The sequence below is a fragment of the Theropithecus gelada genome, chromosome 5, assembly GCF_003255815.1.
Source record: "Theropithecus gelada isolate Dixy chromosome 5, Tgel_1.0, whole genome shotgun sequence".
In the NCBI taxonomy this organism is placed as follows: domain Eukaryota; kingdom Metazoa; phylum Chordata; class Mammalia; order Primates; family Cercopithecidae; genus Theropithecus; species Theropithecus gelada.
Window position 1 is genome coordinate 60,790,686 of NC_037672.1, and position 19,308 is coordinate 60,809,993.

The following is a 19,308-nucleotide window of genomic DNA, read 5'->3' on the forward strand; positions in this document are numbered from 1 at the left end:
ATAACTATATACAATTTATTCATTCTATGATTTATAGGCATTTGGTTAATTCTGGTATTTAGCAGTTATGAATAATGCTGCCATGAACATTTCTGTACATGTCTTATAATGTATATGAATTATGATAGGTATAAACCTAGGAGTGAAGTTACTGGGTAATACATTATATCCAATTTTAATATAGATGGTCAAAGAATTTTCCAAAGTGATTAAACAAACATATACTCCCACCAACACATGGACATAGGGAGGGGAACATCACACACTGGGGCCTGTCAGGTGGTCGGGGGCTGGGGAAGGGATAGCAATACTATATGTGTATTAAATTACTTCATATGTTCAACAGCATTCAGTCAATCTTTTTCATTTTGGCCATTCTACGGGATATTTTGTGTTATCTCAATGTCCTTTTAGTTTTCTTTTCCTTGATAACAATGGTGAGCACATTTTGATGTATATATTTTCTATTGAGGTCTGTTTATCTCCCATAGCTCTGTAGTACAACTGTGGTCATAAATCAGGAATCTATGAGTGTGTAGGTCAATTTTTGAATTTTCTTTTCTGTCCCACAAGTCTTTTGAAATTTTTATTATTAATATTATACTTTAAGTTCTGGGATACATGTGCAGAAGGTGGAGGTTTGTTACATAGGTATACACGTGCCATGGTGGTTTTGCTGCACCCATCAACCCGTCATCTACATTAGGTATTTCTCCTATTGCTATCCCTTCCCCAGCCCCCGACCACCTGACAGGCCCCAGTGTGTGATGTTCCCCTCCCTATGTCCATGTGTTCTCATTGTTCAACTCCCACTTATGAGTGAGAACATGTGGTGTTTTGTTTTTCTGTTCCTGTGTTAGTTTGCTGAGAACAATGGTTTTCAGCTTCATCCATGTCCCTGCAAGGGACATGAACTCATCTTTTTTTATGGCTGCATAGTATTCCATGGTATATATGTGCCACATTTTCTTTATCCAGTTTATCATTGATGGGCATTTGGGTTGGTTCCAAGTCTTTGCTATTGCAAACAGTGCTGCAATAAACATAGGTATGCATGTGTCTTTACAGTAGAATGATTTAGAATCCTTTGGGTATATACCCAGTAATGGGGTGGCTGGGTCAAATGGTATCTCTGGTTCTAGATCCTTGAGGAATCGCCACACTGTCTTCTACAGTAGTTGAATTAATTTACCCTCCCACCGACAGTGTAAAAGTGTTCCTATTTCTCCACATCCTCTCCAGCATCTGTTGTTTCCTGACTTTTTAATGATTACCATTCTAACTGGCATGAGATGGCATCTCATTGTGGTTTTGATTTGCATTTTTCTAATGACCAGTGATAATAAACTTTTCTTTTCATGTCTGTTGGCTGCATAAATGTCTTTTTTTCAGAAGTGTCTATTCATATCCTTTGCACACTTTTTGATGGAGTTTTTATTTCTTGTAAATTTGTTTCAGTTCTTTGGGGATTCTGGATATTAGCCCTTTGTCAAATAGAAAGATTGCAAAATTTTTATCCCATTCTGTAGGTTGCCTGTTCATTCTGATGATATTTACTTTTGCTGTGCCGAAGCTCTTTAGTTTAATTAGATCCCATTTGTCAATTTTGGCTTTTGTTGCCATTGCTTTTGGTGTTTTAGTCATGAAGTCTTTGCTCATGCCTGTGTCCTGAATGGGGTATTGCCTAGGTTTTCTTCTAGAGTTTTTATGGTTTTAGGTCTTATGTTTAGGTCTTTAATCCATCTTGAGTTAATTTTTGTATAAGTTGTAAGGAAGGGGTCCGGTTTCAGTTTTCAGCATATGACTAGCCAGTTTTCCCAACACCATTTATTAAATAGGGAAGCCTTTCTTGATTGCTTGTTTGTGTCAGGTTTGTCAAAGATCAGATGGTTGTAGATGTGTGGTGTTATTTCTGTGGCCTCTGTTCTGTTTCATTGGTCTGTATATCTGTTTTGGTACCAGTACCATGCTATTTTGGTTAATGTAGCCATGTAGAATAGTTTGAAGTCAGGTAGCATGATGCCTCCAGTTTTGTTCTTTTTGCTTAGGATTGTTTTGGCTATACTGGCTCTTTTTTGGTTCCATATGAAATTTAAAGTAGGGTTTTCTAATTCTGTGATGGAAGTCAATGGTAGCTTGATGGGGATAGCATTGAATCTATAAATTACTTCGGGCAGTATGGCCATTTTCACAATACTGAGTCTTCCTATCCATGAGCATGGAATGTTTTTCCATTTGTTTGTGTCCTCTCTTATTTCCTTGCAGAGTGGTTTGTAGTTCTCCATGAAGAGGTCCTTGACATCCCTTGTAAGTTGTATTCCTTGGTATTTTATTCTCTTTGTAGCAATTGTGAATGGGAGTTCACTCATGATTTGGCTGTCTGTTTGTCTGTTACTGGTGTATAAGAATGCTTGTAATTTTTGCACGTTGATTTTATGTCCTGAGATTTGCTGAAGGTGCTTATCAGCTTAAGGCAATTTTGGGCTGAGACGATGGGGTTTTCTAAATATACAATCATGTCATCTGCAAACAGGGACAATTTGACGTCCTCTTTTCCTATTTGAATACCCTTTGTTTATTTTCTCTTGCCTGATTGCCCTGGCCACAACTTCCAATACTATATTGAATAGGGGTGGTGAGAAAACACAGCCTTGACTTGCGCCAGATTTTAAAGGGAATGATTCCAGATTTTGCCCATTCAGAATGATATTGGCTGTGGATCTGTCATAAATAGCCCTTATTATTTTGAGATACATTCCATCAACACCTAGTTTATTGAGAGTTTTTAGCATGTAGGGGTGTTGAATTTTGTTGAAGTCCTTTTCTGCATCTATTGAGATAATCGTGTGGTTTTTGTCATTGGTTCTGTTTATGTGATGGATTAAGTTTTTTTATTTGTGTATGTTGAACCAGCCTTGCATCCCAGGGATGAAGCTGACTTGATCCTAGTGGATAAGCTTTTGGATGTGCTGCTGGATTCGGTTTCCCAGTATTTTATTGAGGATTTTTGCATCGATGTTCATTAGGGATATTGGCCTGAAATTTTCTTTTTTTGTTGCGTCTCTGCTAGGTTTTGGTATCAGGATGATGCTGACCTCATAAAATGAGTTAGGGAGGAGTCCCTCTTTTTCTATTGTTTGGAATAGTTTCAGAAGGAATGGTATCAACTCATCTTTGTACCTCTGGTGGAATTTGACTGTGAATCTGTCTGGTTCTGGGCTTTTTTTGGTCGGTAGGCTATTAATTACTGCCTCAATTTCTGAACTTGTTGTTGGTCTATTCAGGCATTTGAATTGTTCCTGGTCTAATCTTGGGAGAGTTTATGTGTCCAGGAATTTATCCATTTCTTCTAGATTTTCTAGTTTATTTGAGTAGAGGTGTTTACAGTATTCTCTGATAGTAGTTTGTATTTATGTGGGATCAGTGACGATATCTTCTTTATCATTTTTAAATTTCATCTGTTGGATTCTTCTTTCTTTTCTTATTTATTAGTCTGGCTAGGGGTCTATCTATTTTGTTAATCTTTCCAAAAAACCAGCTTCTGGATTCATTGATTTTTTTTTAAGGGTTTTTCATGTCTCTGTCTCCTTCAGTTCTGTTCTGATCTCAGTAATTTCTTTTGTTCTGCTAGCTTTTGAGTTTGTTTGCTCTTGCTTCTCTAGTTCTTTTAATTGTGATGTTAGGGTGTCGATTTTAAATCTTTCCCACTTTCTCCGTGGGCATTTAGTGCTATAAATTTCCCTCTAAACACTGCTTTAACGGTATCCAAGAAATTCTGGTACGTTCTGTCTTTGTTCTCATTGGTTTCCAAGAACATATTTATTTCTGCGTTAATTTCGTTATTTACCCAGTAGTCATTCAGGAGCAGGTTGTTCAGTTTCCATATAGTTGTGCAGTTTTGAGTGAGTTTCTTAATCCTGAGTTCTAATTTGTTTGCACTGTGGTCTGAGAGTCTGTTTTATTTTTTTTATTTTTATTTTTATTTTTTTATGATTTCCTTTCTTTTGCATTTGCTGAGGAGTGTTTTATTTCCAATTATGTGGTCGACTTATTTTAGAATAAGTGTGATATGGTGCTGAGAAGAATGTATATTCTGTTGCTTTGGGGTGAAGTTCTCTAGAGGTCTCTTAGGTCTACTTGGTCCAGAGCTGAATCAAGTTCTGAATATCCTTGTTATTTTTCTGTCTTGTTGATCTGTCTAATATTGACAGTGGGGTGTTGAAGTCTCCCACTATTATTGTGTGGGAGGCTAAGTCTTTTTGTAGGTCTCTAATAACTTGCTTTATGGATCTGGGTGCTCCTGTATTGGGTGCATATATATTGAGGATAATTAGCTCTTTTTGTTGCATTGATCCCTTTACCATTATGTAATGCCCTTCTTTGTCATTTTTGATCTTCGTAGATTTAAAGTCTGTTTTATCAGAGACTAGGATTGCAACTCTTCCTTTTTGTCACTTTCCATTTGCTTGTTAAATATTCCACCATCCCTGTTTTTGAGCCTGTGTTTGTGTTTGCATGTGAGATGTGTCACCTGAACACGGCACCCCAGTGGGTCTTGACTCTTTATCCAATTCACCAGTCTGTGTCTTTTAAGTGGGGCATTTAGCTCATTTACATTTAAGGTTAATATTATTATGTGTAAAGTTGATCCTGTCATTATGATGCTAGCTGGTTATTTTGCCCATTAATTGATGTGGTTTCTTCATAGTGTTGATGGTCTTTACAATTTGGTATGTTTTTGCGGTGGCTGGTACTGGTTTCACCTTTCCATATTTAGTGCTTCTTTCAGGAGCTCTTGTAAGGCTGGCCTGGTGGTGACAAAATCTCTCACCATTTGCTTGTTTGTAAAGGATTTTATTCCTCCTTTGCTTATGAAACTTAGTTTGGCTGGATATGAAATTCTAGGTTGAAAATTCTTTTCTTTAAGAATGTTGAATATTGGCCCCCACTCTCTTCTGGCTTAGATGTAAATGGGCTAAATGCCCCACTTAGTCTGATGGGCTTCTCTTTTTGGGTAACCCAACCTTTCTCTTTGCCTGCCCTTAACATTTTTTCTTCATTTCAACTTTGGTGAATCTGATGATTATGTTTCTTGGGGTTGCTCTTCTTGAGAAGTATCTTTGTGGTGGTCTGTGTATTTCCTGAATTTGATTGTTGCCCTGTCTTGCTAGGTTGGGGACGTTCTCCTGGATAATATCCTGAAGAGTGTTTTCCAACTCGGTTCCATTCTCCCCATCACTTTCAGGTACACCACTCAAACGTAGATTTGGTCTTTTCACATGGTCCCATATTTCTTGGAGGCTTTGTTTGTTCCTTTTCATTCTTTTTTCTCTTATCTTGTCTTCACTCTTTATTTCATTAAGTTGATCTTCAGTCTCTGATATCCTTTCTTCCACTTGATTGATTCGACTATTGATACTTGTGTATACTTCTCGAAGTTCTCTTGCTGTGTTTTTAAGCTCCATCAGATCATTTATGTTCTTCTCTAAACTGATTATTCTAGTTAGCAATTTCTCTAACCTTTTTTAAACATTCTTAGTTTCCTTGCATTGGGTTAGAACATGCTCCTTTATCTCAGAGGAGTTTGTTATTACCCACCTTCTTAAACCTACTTCTGTCAATTCATCAAACTCATTCTCTGTCCAGTTTTCTTCCCTTGCTGGCGAGGAGTTGTGATCCTTTGGAGGAGAAGAGGCATTCTGGTTTTTGGAATTTTCAGCCTTTTTGTACTGTTTTTTCTCAACTTCATACATTTATATACTTTGGTCTTTGATGTTGGTGACCTTCAGATGGGGCTTCTGTGTGGGCATCCTTTTTGTTGATGTTGATGCTATTCCTTTCCGTTTGTTAGTTTTCCTTCTAATAGGCCCCTCTGCTGCATGTCTGCTGGAGTTTGCTGGAGGTCCACTCCAGACCCTGTTTGCATGGGTATCACCAGTGGAGGCTGCAGAACAGCAAAGATTGCTGCCTGTTTTTCTTCTGGAAACTTCGTCCCAGAGGGGCACCTGCCAGATGCCAACTGGAGCTCTCCTGTATGAGGTGTCTGTTGACCCCTGCTGGGAGGTGTCTCCCAGTCAGGACGCATGGGAGTTCAGGGACCCACTTGAGGAGGCAGTCTGTCCCTTAGCAGAGCTCGAGCTCTGAGCTGGGAGATTTGCTGCTGTCTTCAGAGCCAGCAGGCAGGATCATTTAAATCTGCTGTAGCTGCGCTTACTGCTGCCCCTTCTCCCAGGTGCTCTGTTCCAGGGAGATGGGAGTTTTATCTATTAACTCATGCCTGGGGCTGCTGCCTTTCACTCAGAGATGGCTTGCCCAGAGAAGGGGAATCTAGAGAGGCTGTCTGGCCACAGCATCTTTGCAGAGCTGTGGTGGGCTCCACCCAGTTTGAACTTCCCTGCAGCTTTGTTTTCACTATGAGGGGAAAACCGTCTACTCAAGCCTCAGTAATGGTGGACACCCCTTCCCCCACTAAGCTCGAGTGTTCCAGGTTGACTTCATACTGCTGTGCTAGTAGTGAGAATTTCAAACCAGTGGATCTTAGCTTGCTGAGCTCCATGGGGGTGGGATCCACTGAGCTAGACCGCTCGGCTCCCTGGCTTCAACCCCGTTTTCAGGGGAGTGAACGATTCTGTCTCGCTGGCATTCCAGGCACCACGGGGGTATGAAAATAAAAATTAAAAAAACTCCTGCAGCTAGCTCGGTGTCTGTCCAAATGGCCACCCAGTTTTGTGCTTGAAACAAAGGGCCCTGGTAGCATATGCACCCAAGGGAATCTCCTGGTCTGCAGGTTGAGAAGACCATGAGAAAAGTGTAGTATCTGGGCCTCATGGTGCAGTCCCTCATGGCTTCTGTTGGCTAGGGGCAGAAGTTCCTCGACCCCTTGTCCTTCCTGGGTGAGACAATGCCTTTCCCTGCTCAGCTTGCCCTCCGTGGGCTGTACCCACTCTCTAACCAGTCCCAGTGAGATGAGCTGGGTACCTCAGTTGGAAATGCAGAAATCACTCACCTTCTGCATTGATCTTGCTGGAAGCTGCAGACTGGAGCTGTTCCTATTTGGCCATCTTGCCAGTCACTCCCCAAAAGTCTTTTTATCCATTGTTGTGCCAGTAGTATATATTCTCTTAATTATTTTCTTTCATAGTAATTTTTGATATCCATTACTTTAAGTGTTGCAATTTTGTTATTCTTCAATGTTGTGAAGCTAGTCTTGGGCCTTTTTATGACTATAAGAATTTTAGTATCAGCTTCTCAATTTTCATAAATTTTTAAATTTAGAGCATTGATTGGGATTTCATTGAACCTGATCAACCTGAATGTAATTAACATAATTAAAAATGTAGTGTTCTAATCTATGACCATGGTATATTCTTCCATTTAGGTAGGTTTTCTCTCACTCCTTTAATAGTATTTTGTATTCTGTGTAGACATCTTACTTATCTTTGTTAGATATAATCTTTCATAGTTGATACTATTTTAAATTATTTAAAAGTTTTTATTAATTGCTTAATACTAGAATATAGAAATACAATTAAATTTGTATAGTGACTTTGTATCAAGTGAGATTGTTGAAATCGCCTGTTGATATTGGTGGTTTACCTGTATTTTCTTTTGAATTTTTCATATACGCAATCATATCTTTTGGAAAGAATGCAGTTTAATTTTTTCTTTTTCTACATTTACATATTTTATTTTCTTATTTTATTTTTCTTCTTTTTGTTTCTTTTCTTTCTCTCTTTATTAAATTTGCTCAGACTTTTGATTCAGGATTGAAGTGTCCCATTTCTGATGTCTGTAGGAAAGCTTTCAATGTTTCATGATGTAATATGATGTGTTTTTGTTTTGTTTTATATATGTATTTTATCAGATTAAGGAGATTTTCCTCTATATTTAATTTGCCAAAAGTATTACTTAATTCAAAAAGTATTACAGGTGTTTAATTTTACCAAATACTCCTTCTGCATCCTACTATATTTCTACATTTTTCTCCTTTATTCTTTTCATGTTGATAATTATGTTAATTAACGTTCAATCTAATCTAGAATATTTATTTTTTATACTTTGCTTGTTTGTTTTGTTTTTTACTTTTGTCCCTCTGTTCATTAAGGATATTAGATTTCATTTTTCTTTTTTGTAGTATAACTCCTTATCAGGCTATTCTGACACTATAACATGAATTGGGAAAAATTCGTCTTTCCTGTTTTCTGGAAAGTATTATATACATTTAATATTAATTTTTCTTTGAATATCTATAAGGCTTAATAATAAGGTCATCTGGGTTTAGACTTTTTTGGATGGGGTAGTTTTTATATTTGATTTAGTTTCTTTATTGCTAATCAGATTTTCTATTTCTTCTTGTCTCAGATTTGGTGGTTTATTTTTCTAGAAATTTTTTTTCATTTCATCACAGTTTTCCATACTCAATGTTTTTGAAACTATTTTAAATGATGTCGTTTTAAAAATTTTATTTTTAATTGCTTGATGCTGGACTATATAGTATGAACAACTGTTTTGGCAAGAATGCAGTTTAATTTTTAACTGTAAAGTTGTTCATACTGCTCATTTCTCTTTTTATATCTGTAATATCCGTAGTGATGTCTCCTTCTTATTTCTAATAATAGTAATTATACCTCCTTCCTCTCTTACTCCCCAAGTCCTGTCTTGTTGTGAATTATCATTTTATTATTCTTTTCAAAGAAATTATTTTGGGCTGTGTTGATTCTCTTCATTATACTTCTATACTTCTTTTTTCCTGTTTGATTATTTTCTGCTGTCATTGTGTTATTTTCTTCCTTCCTTTTTTGAGTTCAACTTACTTTTCTTTTTCTAGTCTTTTGAGATGGATGCTTAGGATGCTCATTTATAATATTTATTCTATTATATAATTTCACAGCATGAATTTTCTATGCATCATTTTTACTGCATCTTGCAAGTTTTATGTCATATTTTATTATTATTTAATTTTAAAATATGATTTGGCTTTTCTTATAACTTAAGTTTTGACCAATGGGTTGTTTAGAAATGTATTGCTCAATTCTCAAACATTTGAGGATTTTATGATTTTTCTGTTATTGATTTCTAGCTTTATTCTATTAATACTATATTTAAAGAATATACTCTGTATTACTTCAGTCTTATGAAATGTCTTGAAATGATTTGTGGTTTGCCATGTGGTCAGTTTTTATGATGGTTTAATGTGCACTGGAAATGAATGTGTATTCTGAATTTATTGAATAGAGACATTTAAAATATCAATGAGGTCGAGAGATTAAATAAAGTTCAATAATCAAATATTCAGATCTACTTACTAATTTTTGTTGGCTTATTCTATTAATTAGAGAGATGTGGTAAAATCTCCCAGAATTAATGTGGGACACTTGTCTATTTCTTCTTTTAATTTTGCCTGTTTTGTTCCATGTATTTTGATGCTATCATATTAAGTGGATACATATTTAGAATATTTAGATATTCTTGATGATATAAATATGAAATATTCCTCTCTATTTCTAGAAATATGTTTTTTATTAAGGCTTACTTTCCTATATCAGAGAAAAATTCTGTTTTTTTTTTTTTTTTTTTGAGACGGAATCTCGCTCTGTCGCCCAGGCTGGGGTGCAGTGGCGCGTTCTGGGCTCACTGCAAGCTCCGCCTCCCGGGTTCACGCCATTCTCCTGCCTCAGCCTCCCGAGTAGCTGGGACTACAGGCGCCCGCCACCTCGCCCGGCTAGTTTTTTGTATTATTTTTAGTAGAGACGGGGTTTCACTGTGTTAGCCAGGAAGGTCTCGATCTCCTGACCTCGTGATCCGCCCATCTCGGCCTCCCAAAGTGCTGGGATTACAGGCTTGAGCCACCGCGCCCGGCCGAAAAATTCATTTTTAATTGATGTTTACATAGTATGTCTTTTTCTACTTTTTTATTTTCGGCCTTTCCATACATTGTCTTTAAGGCATGTATCTTATTTGCAATATACATTTGGTATTTCCTTTTAAATTTTATTTTATTGGTCTGACAAGCTTGTCTTTTAATTGGGGTATTTGGTATATTTATCTCCAATGTAAAAAAAAATGTGGGTTTAAATCTAATATCTAATATTATTCAATTTCTCTTTCTGTTTGCCATGTTTTGAGGATTAATTAAGTATATATTTTAATTCTATTTTATTTTTGTTAGCTTTCTTTAATTAATTAATTAATTAAATTTTATTTTTTTGAGACGGAGTTTCACTCTTGTTGCCCAGGCTGGAGTGCAATGGTGCGATCTCAGCTCACTGCAACCTCTGACTCCCAGGTTCAAGTGATTCTCCTGCTTCAGCCTCCCAAGTAGCTGGGATTACAGGTGGCCGCTACCATGCCTGGCTAATTTTTGTGTTTTTAGTAGAGACGGGGTTGGCTAGGCTGGTCTCAGACTCCTGACCTCAGATGATCCATCTGCCTTCGGCCTCCTAAAGTGCTGGGATTACAAGCATGAGCTACCACGCCCGGCCTATCCTTGTTAGCTTTCTAGTTAAACATTCTTTGACTGATCTTGTAGGCCTCACTATAAATTACGGCATGCATCCTTAACTTACTAAACTTTTAACATAGATTAGTACTTTTATCAATTGCTGGACCTTAAATTATGTGAACTCCATTTATTGTTCCCTCTCCTGCAGTTTTGGCTGTTTTCTACATTTATTTATTATATATTTTACACTGCACAAGGCATTATTATTGCTCTTTGAGAAACACAAGCTTTCTTTAATCACCCACAGATTTATATTTTGCATTGCTCTTTCTTCCTTCTAACATCTGCCAGTTTCCATCTGAGATCATATTTCTTCTGTCTGGAGCTCTTCACTGTTACAAGTCTGTTGCCAACGGAAAAACATTTTGAAAATACCTTCCTTTTGCCTTCATTTTTGAAGGTGATTTTCACTGGGTAAAGGTATTGAAATAGGCTCCTTGAAACGCTTTGAAGATATGCTACTGTGTTCTGGTTTCTGTTATTTCTGTTGAAGAGTAAGTTAGTCATTTGAAAGTAATGCCTTTTTTTTAAAGCTGCTTTTTAGAGTTTTCTCATTGTATTTGGTTTTTCAGCAATTTGACTATGGTAGGCCTAGATATGGTTTTCTTTGTATTTATTTTATGCAGAGTTTATAAGGCATCTTGTCTGTGCTTGACATCTTATAATTGATTTAAGCTAACTCTGCCAACTCTTCTTTTCTTTTCTTTTCTTTTCTTGAGACAGAGTCTTGCTCTGTTGCCAGGCTAGAGTGCTGTGGCGCAATCTTGGCTCAATGCAACCTCTGCCTCCCGGGTTCAAGCGATTCTCCTGCCTCAGCCTCCAGAGTAGCTGGGACTACAGGCATGTACCACCAAGCCCAGCTAATTTTTGTATTTTTAGTAGAGACGGGGTTTCACCATATTGGCCAGGATGGTCTCAATTTCTTGATCTCGTAATCTACCGACCTCAGCCTCCCAGAGTGTTGAGATTACAGGCGTGAGACACTGCACCCTGCCTGATTCAAGCTAACTCTTAAATATGATTCCTTCATATATTGTTTCAGCTCAATTATTTCTCTTTCTTCAGGGTCCCAGCTGATCTTTTTAGTTTCAAGCTTCTGATATTGTGTTTTTCAGTTTTAGAATTTCCATTTGATTTCTTTAAAGATTCACATTTTCTACTGACATCTCCATTTGTCCTGAAAGCATATTGCTTATAGTTAAAGTTGCACCTGATAGCTGCAATATATTGATTTACTATGGTTCTGTTTCTATTGTCTTTTTTCTCTCTGTCCTCAGTCATTTGGCCTTTTCTCTTAGTATGCCTGGTAACTTCTGATGTCATGACAAATATTTGCTATTTTAAAAACTGTGGAGAAAATTTGAGTGTCCAGATTTTGTGAACTTCTATGGAGAATATTTACTTTTGCTTCTGGCAGGGAGTTAATATAGTGGCTGATAGTTGTAACCAAAATAGCGTTTTGTTTGTTTGGTGGCTGCTTTTCAGTGTTTTTGAGAGCTAGCCTATTTTGCTTAGTTCTTACTCTTAGGCTGCAGCCCTTCAGATGTCCCATCTGAAATCCTGGGTGTTTACCAGAATCCCAGGTAGACACCCAGGATTTCAGATGGGACATCTGAAGGGCTGCAGCCTAGGAGTAAGAATGAAGCATCCTATCATTCCACTTCATGGTGTGCTTTGAACACAAACTTTTGTCTTTGAGATAGCCAAGACTGTGTTCAGTAGCTGCCTGAAAAGCAGGAAATGCCTTGAAGGAAATGCAGAGGAGACTGTCAGCCTCATGTTCTCTTGTAGATCATGACTCTAAGTTGTTGCTATGTTGATAGATCTTTAATGCTTCCAAGAGATTATCTATCTATCTAATCAGCTTTCATAGTTGTTTTGTGGGAGCAGGAAGAGTTATGCTGATGATAGCTGGTCTATCATAGTTGTAGAAGGAGTTGCAAAGTTTACCTTTTTTTTTTTTTTGAGACAGAGTCTCTATCGCTCAGGCTGGAGTGCAGTGGCGTGATCTCGGCTCACTGCCACCTCCACCTCCTAGGTTCACACCATTTTCCTGCCTCAGCCTCCCGAGTAGCTGGGACTACAAGGCGCCCACCACCATGCCCGGCTAATATTTTTTGTATTTTTAGTAGAGACGAAGTTTCACCATGTTAGCCAGGATTGTCTCCATCTCCTGACCTCGTGATCCGCCCGCCTCGGCTTCCCAAAGTGCTAGGATTACAGGTGTGAGCCACCATGCCTAGCTGAAACTTATCAGATTTTTAAAATAAGTCGTTTTAAATTTATAATGTACTTTTGAGAAAAATTCATAGCGATAATTTTACTAGTTAGAGACTATTACAGTATGTTTATACACTAAGTTATAAAAGTCTGGAAACTTTTTGAGACCATGGGTCATGTTTAATTAATTTTTATGTCCTAAGTAAGTGCTTAATGTCATTTTAAAAGCAGAACAGATGTGAATATAAGTACTCTAGGAATTCAGAGGAGAAAGAAAGGATTGTGTAAACTACAGCATCCATTTAAAATCATCCAGTTTAAAATCATGAAGGATTTCTTGGTGGATGTATAAGGTTTGGAAAGGTTGAGGAGTAAAAAGTAAGTTAAGTCATAAAAGAAAACATGTTCCATCTCTTAAGGCAAAGTTCAAAGATATAGGGGATGATAAGGATACCAGCTTATCTATAATAAAAAATTTGTTTAGGGAGTAAGTACTAAATGGATAGATTGGAGCCATGTTGTAGAAAATGATAAATATTGGGTTGTAGGATATTGATACTTTTTCTATGGGCAAAAGAGTCTTTTTGAGTACTTCCATGGAATGTTGGATGTTGAATGAATGAAATTAAACCAAAAAAGAAATAAATAAAAAGGACATTGAAGCTTGAGAAATACTGGTTTAAAGAGATTTGTTTACAGTAAAACTTCTTTGAATCTTTAAAGTGTGCATTGTATATTTCCAAAGTTGCTTCAACGTAGCACACTTTTGCTTATAAAGAAACAGTGTTCTTGGAACATACTTTGGAAAATTGGTATATGTGGGCATTGAGGAAACACTGACTAGAATATTATACCAACATATAAAGTCTGTGAAAGCTGGAGCTTCTTGATACTGTTCACAGTTCTACCAGTTGTCCTAGGAGGATTACCTAGCAAAGATATGTTCTCAATATATATTAAGTGAGTTGGCTTTAGTGGATGAAAATAAATTGGATAAGCATGAAATTCATTTAAAATTTTTTTTTAGTGAGAATAATCTGATGATATAGTACAGATGAATTTTAGGGAAAATAGGCTAGAAGCTTAAGTCCAAGAAAATAAACTTTTAAAGTTGTCCAGACCTAAGATTTGTTCTTGGACTGTGGTGACATCCTTGAAAATGGGAAATAAAATGGATAACAGTGATATTTTTTAAAACGAATTGATAAGATTTGGTAATAGATTAGATGGAACTTCTCAAGGCACTCAAAGAATTTGAATAGCTTTGAGTCACTGTAGGGAAGAAGAAATTTCTTTGTACAAGACTTCGTTCTGTTTTCTTCATGTAGCCTAAAGATCTTCATGTAGCCTAAAGGGTCATGAAAGAATTATTTAATTTCATGAAGTCTTACCTTTTGTTTGAAAACTTTTTGTGTAGAAAAAGATCACCAGTTTTCAAACGGTAATTGGAAGAGAGGTTGAATGAAAAATACAGAAAAGTATTTAAAATACCATGCTGAGTTTTATGATCAAGAGTAAATATATTGTATAGATTCTGACTTAGCCCATAGAGCATCTTTTCTTTCAGCACAATAATTTTATGAAATATACATATAAAGATTTTTAACTAAAACATTTTAAATTTATCTTAATGAAGATTGGGTAACTATTTTGAGCTACATCTTTTCCAAAATAAAGCAGAGCGTTATAGGATTATCAACAAGTAGAACTTGGATTTGAGGAATGAATGGACTGTGAGATTGGAAATGTCAGTTCTGTCTAGTCCACACATATCTAGAGTAAAACCTAGTCAAACCTAGACTGTCACTGTCACCACCGATGTCTGATCAACCCTACCAAGGCCCAAGGGCTTTCTCCCTTAGAAGCTTTCTCCCTCAGAAGAGACAATGGGGTAGAATGGAAGCAGCCCAGACTTCAGATTCATCTACTTAGTTTTAAACCCCATGAAGAATTAGTTGCTTCTTACCTATTAGTCTACTTCTTCCTAAAATAGGAATAGTAATTATCTCATAATATGGTAATGAGGATTAAATAAAATATAAAATAACTAGTACTATAGGCACTATGCATACATGAATACATCAATGAGTGAAGACTGTGTTGTATTCCCTTAAATGTAACTCCTTTATATCAATGAGATTTGCTTTCCATCTAAAAAATCATGTGTCCATCAGTAATGCATCTATGGATCTTGGGAAATGGTACATTTGTGTTGATGGCAATTAGGAACAATAATAATATTGGTGCCATAATGACTATCAGAATAATATTCAAAAATATTTTCATAGGTTTTTCATGTAAGCTGTGGTAGTTATGAAATGTTTGGTGGTGTTAGAAAAAAATTGTTCTTGATAGAAAGTTGTAAGTTTGTAGATAATAATATCAAGAAACAGAATAAAGTAAATCTACATAGCAAAACATGATTTTCATTAATTGTAACTAACATCTCTTTTCCATTATAACAGTGAGAAGAAGCTCATTACAGACGCCCTTAATAAAAATCAGTTTCTGAAAAGACTGGATCCTCAGCAGATCAAAGACATGGTGGAATGCATGTATGGGAGAAACTATCAGCAAGGGAGTTACATTATTAAGCAAGGAGAACCAGGAAACCATATCTTTGTGCTGGCAGGTGGGTGTCACAGATTTTTCTGGTTATTATATAATAAATATTTTGCCTGTTGCGATTTTTTGCAGGCATTTATAAAAACGTAAAACTAGTTGCTGTATTTGTAGAAAACATAACATACTGAAGTCATGAAATAGCAGGATTGTTGATCTGATCATAATGATGGTAATACTTAATATGTGCTGAAAGATTTCTATATATCAGGCATCCTATTGAGCAGTTGATAGAGAGATCTCATTTTATCTTCTTACCAACCCTGTAAGGCAAGTTCTATTTTCTCCACGTTTCTAATGTCGACTGTGTCTTAGGGAAGGTAACGCCAAACAGCTCGTAAGCAGTGGAGGTAAAATGCACACTTAGGCAATTTGACTTAAGAATCCGCACGTCTAATCTCAATACCACTCACTCAAAAGTGTTTTTATTCAAAATACTGCTGCTGAAGTTAACATTTTAAGATAATGCACCAGGAAAAAAGAAAACAATTATTATTGTGGCTCTGGAAAAATTTTGGTTTTATACCAATGATTTTAAAAGGTAATTTAGGTAACTTTGACCAACACACAAATCAAATGACACATCTTACAATTAAAACTGGTGTTTTTAGAATCATTTAAATGGTTTCCTTCGTCTGTGGTAATTTGAACATGCTTACATGTCAGGAAGATTGTAATGGTTAGATAGGCAAATTTTTGTAATGTATAGATCTTATAATGACTACTCAAATTTTTTCTCTTTTATATATAGCAGCAAAAAATTGTGTGAACAGGGATTAAAGTTATAGAACATTTTGTCACATTCTGGCACAATTTTCTGAGTTTTAGGGAAAAAAGTTAAAACTGGCTTACCCAGAAGGAATGATGAATGGAGGTATGTTTTCTATTTAGCATTGTAGTTCCTGATAATCTAACTAATGCTCTTATTCTTGTTCCTTTGGGGCCTTAAGTGTGAGGCAGAAGTTGTCTATCTAAACAAATTAATAAACATGTATTATTCTATGTATGGTATATAAAAGATTGTTTTATGTACTTTGATTATTTGAACATGCCAATTTTATTATTATTTTCCATGTATATCTTTGTAGGCAGCTTTAAAATTATACAGTCATTCCCAAGTAATCATTCTACTTAATTAATGAGCTATAGTCTTAATTTAGCTAGCCTTGAAATGTTTTAGGGACAACTTTTCCGTCTTGCAACTTTTCTCTTAGCCATTTTAACTTCTGCTTTAGCAACACTAGAGTATTGCAGCAAGAGAAGATAGGTTAAGTCAACAAATATTTATGAAACCTCCTAGGAGAGGATGAGAAACTGATGTTAGTCTAACTCATTCCTTCCCAAGTAGTTCTAATGAAAGGCTCAGGGAGAGAAGAGGTTGAACAGCAGTCAGTATCAAAACAGCTATTGAGATCAGGGTTATGGCACACATGGAAATTAAAATTAGATGGTTTCTTATTTGAATTAATTACAGTGTCACCCAAGGATTGAATTGCCTGGTTTAATTATCTGGTTGGGCAAATTAATTTGATAATTAAAAATATTCTCTTTATGAAACATAGCATGAATAGCAAATAGTAAAAGCATATTTAGCTTAAACTTTTGATATTCCATATAATTCTTCAGCATTGCTTAGGTACCATGAGCCTTAACCAATTTCAAGATAAAAACTCGAAATGCATTAAGATTCATGATATCAATTGGACACTACCACTAAGGGGCTTTGAAAGAATAGCTAATGAGAAATTTTAAATTGCACGTCTAACCTGTAGGATTTGGAGCCAAAACTGAGTGTTTTTTTTTCTTGCTAATATCAATTCTATCAGACTAAGTATATTTTCTCTTTTGTCCGCTCTATGGCTCTGGCACTTGGAACAGTTCCCAGCACAACATAGGTACTCAGATCAGTTTTGCTGAATGGATGGATGGACAGAGATGATCCAGAGCTCCTTAGCAGTGAATTAGGAAAAGGAAAGACTAATTCTTTAAGGAAAGGAGACATTGGCCCACCATTTTGTTTTTCCTCTAAGAACTTAGATCTTTTTTGCTTATGCTTTTAGTTGGTTAAGGTTTTGTTTGTATTTGTTCAAAGCAAAAGAAGAGTAAAGCTACCAAGGCAAGAAAAAAAAAAAAAAAAAAAGTGAAGGGGATACAAAGTTCTGCCTCTCCCTTCCTCCAGTCTTTGCCTAGGTAATGATAAGTGCCAAACACTCTTCTTAGTGATTTTCATTTGTAACTAATATGTGTTACATTTAAATAAATGAGAAGTTAGATAACAGCTGAGGCACCATGAAGTAACTTGCCCAAGGTCACATAGGCAAAAATGAGTTGAATCAGGACACAACCAGGCAGTCTGATCCCAGGGCCAATCTACTTACTGGTTATGATGGGTTGTCATTCCATCAGTGTGAACAACTGCTCTGTGTTTTTAAGACATACAGTGATTATTGAGCTCCTCAATACAATACATGAAAATAGTTTCATGTATTACATTTCTCATAGGTTATAATGAATTTTAAACAAAACACTTGCCATCCACTGCTTCAGGAACAGAACATTGTAAAAATAATAATATTAATAATAGCTAACACAGTATTTACTATGCACTAGCCATTGTTCTAAACTCTTTACCTAGATTAACTTACTTCATTCTCACCACTGTAAAATAATAATAATAATAATTATTATTATTATCCTCGTTGTCAATGAGGAACTTCAGACAGATAAACTTTCTCAAGGCAACCCAGCTAATAGTAAGTGGCAGAGGTGATTTCGGTCTGCACTTTTAACCAGTATATTATAATGAGAATCATAAAATATCTTACCTGTATACTTTGTGTGCTTTATGATTATTTTATTTTTCTAATTTATAGTATCTGCATGGATTTTGATTATTTGTGTGTGTTTTTTAAAAATTCTACTTGATAGAGGGTCGACTAGAGGTGTTTCAAGGGGAGAAATTGCTGTCCTCCATCCCTATGTGGACCACATTTGGGGAGCTTGCCATTTTATACAACTGTACAAGGACTGCCTCTGTGAAAGGTAATAAAAGAGGAAATGCTCCATTTTTGGATTGTTGTGGCATGTTAAAGATAATCCAGTTCAGTCACATTTGCACCCTGATCCAGAGTCTTTTTGTTTCCCATTTTACCCTACATGTTCTTAAAATAGAAATGCTATGCCTATTAAGGGATTCATATTGAAGCACTTACCTATATAATTTAAGCTAAAAAGAACTTTTCTGGATACCTGTGTATAAAATGTAAAATGGCTTTTAACTGTTCACAATAGTAAAGACATGGAATCAAGCCAAATGACCATCAGTGATAGACTGGGTAAAGAAAATGTGATATGTATACATTATGGAATGCTACATAGCCATAAAAAGGAACAAGATTATGTCCTTTGCACAGACATAGATGGAACTGGAAGCCATTATCCTCAGCAAACTAACACAGGAACAGAAAACCAAACACTGAACGCTCTCACTTATAAGTGGGAGTTGAACAATGAGAACACGTGGACACAGGGAGGGGAACAACACACACTGGAGACCAGCGGGGAGGGGTTGGGGAGGGAGAGCATCAGGATAAACAGCTAATGTATGCGGGGCTAAATACCTAAGTGTTAGGTTGATAGTTACAGCAAACCACCACAGTACACGTTTATCTATGGAACAAACCTGCATGTCCTGCACATGTATCCTGGAAATTAAAATTAAATTAAATTAAAAATAAAAATAAAAAGGTTTGTTCTGCCAAAAACAATGGCTTTAAGGTGACTGATTCCGATATTTGCTTTAATTGCCACTTTACATTTTACTACCTAGACACATGCCTTTGGCTCATCCAGAATGTTTGCTTTCTAGCTGGTCTCAGCGACATTCTGACCATATTATAAGCCAGAGAAATTGATTAAACCAACAAAAATGTATCTATGTCAAAAGGAATATGAATTAGAGTAAT

General features: G+C 36.1%; 1 protein-coding gene across 3 annotated transcripts in view; it reads left to right on the forward strand.

The window, feature by feature from the left end:
- PRKG2 (protein kinase cGMP-dependent 2) overlaps positions 1 to 19,308 on the forward strand; it is a 121,627-nt gene that overhangs the window by 29,541 nt on the left and 72,778 nt on the right. For all 3 annotated transcript variants that reach the window (XM_025385849.1, XM_025385848.1, XM_025385850.1), the window contains exons 3-4: positions 15,187 to 15,353; positions 18,272 to 18,385. In XM_025385849.1, the coding sequence (XP_025241634.1) occupies positions 15,187 to 15,353; positions 18,272 to 18,385 (281 nt within the window). The remainder of the gene's footprint in view (positions 1 to 15,186; positions 15,354 to 18,271; positions 18,386 to 19,308) is intronic.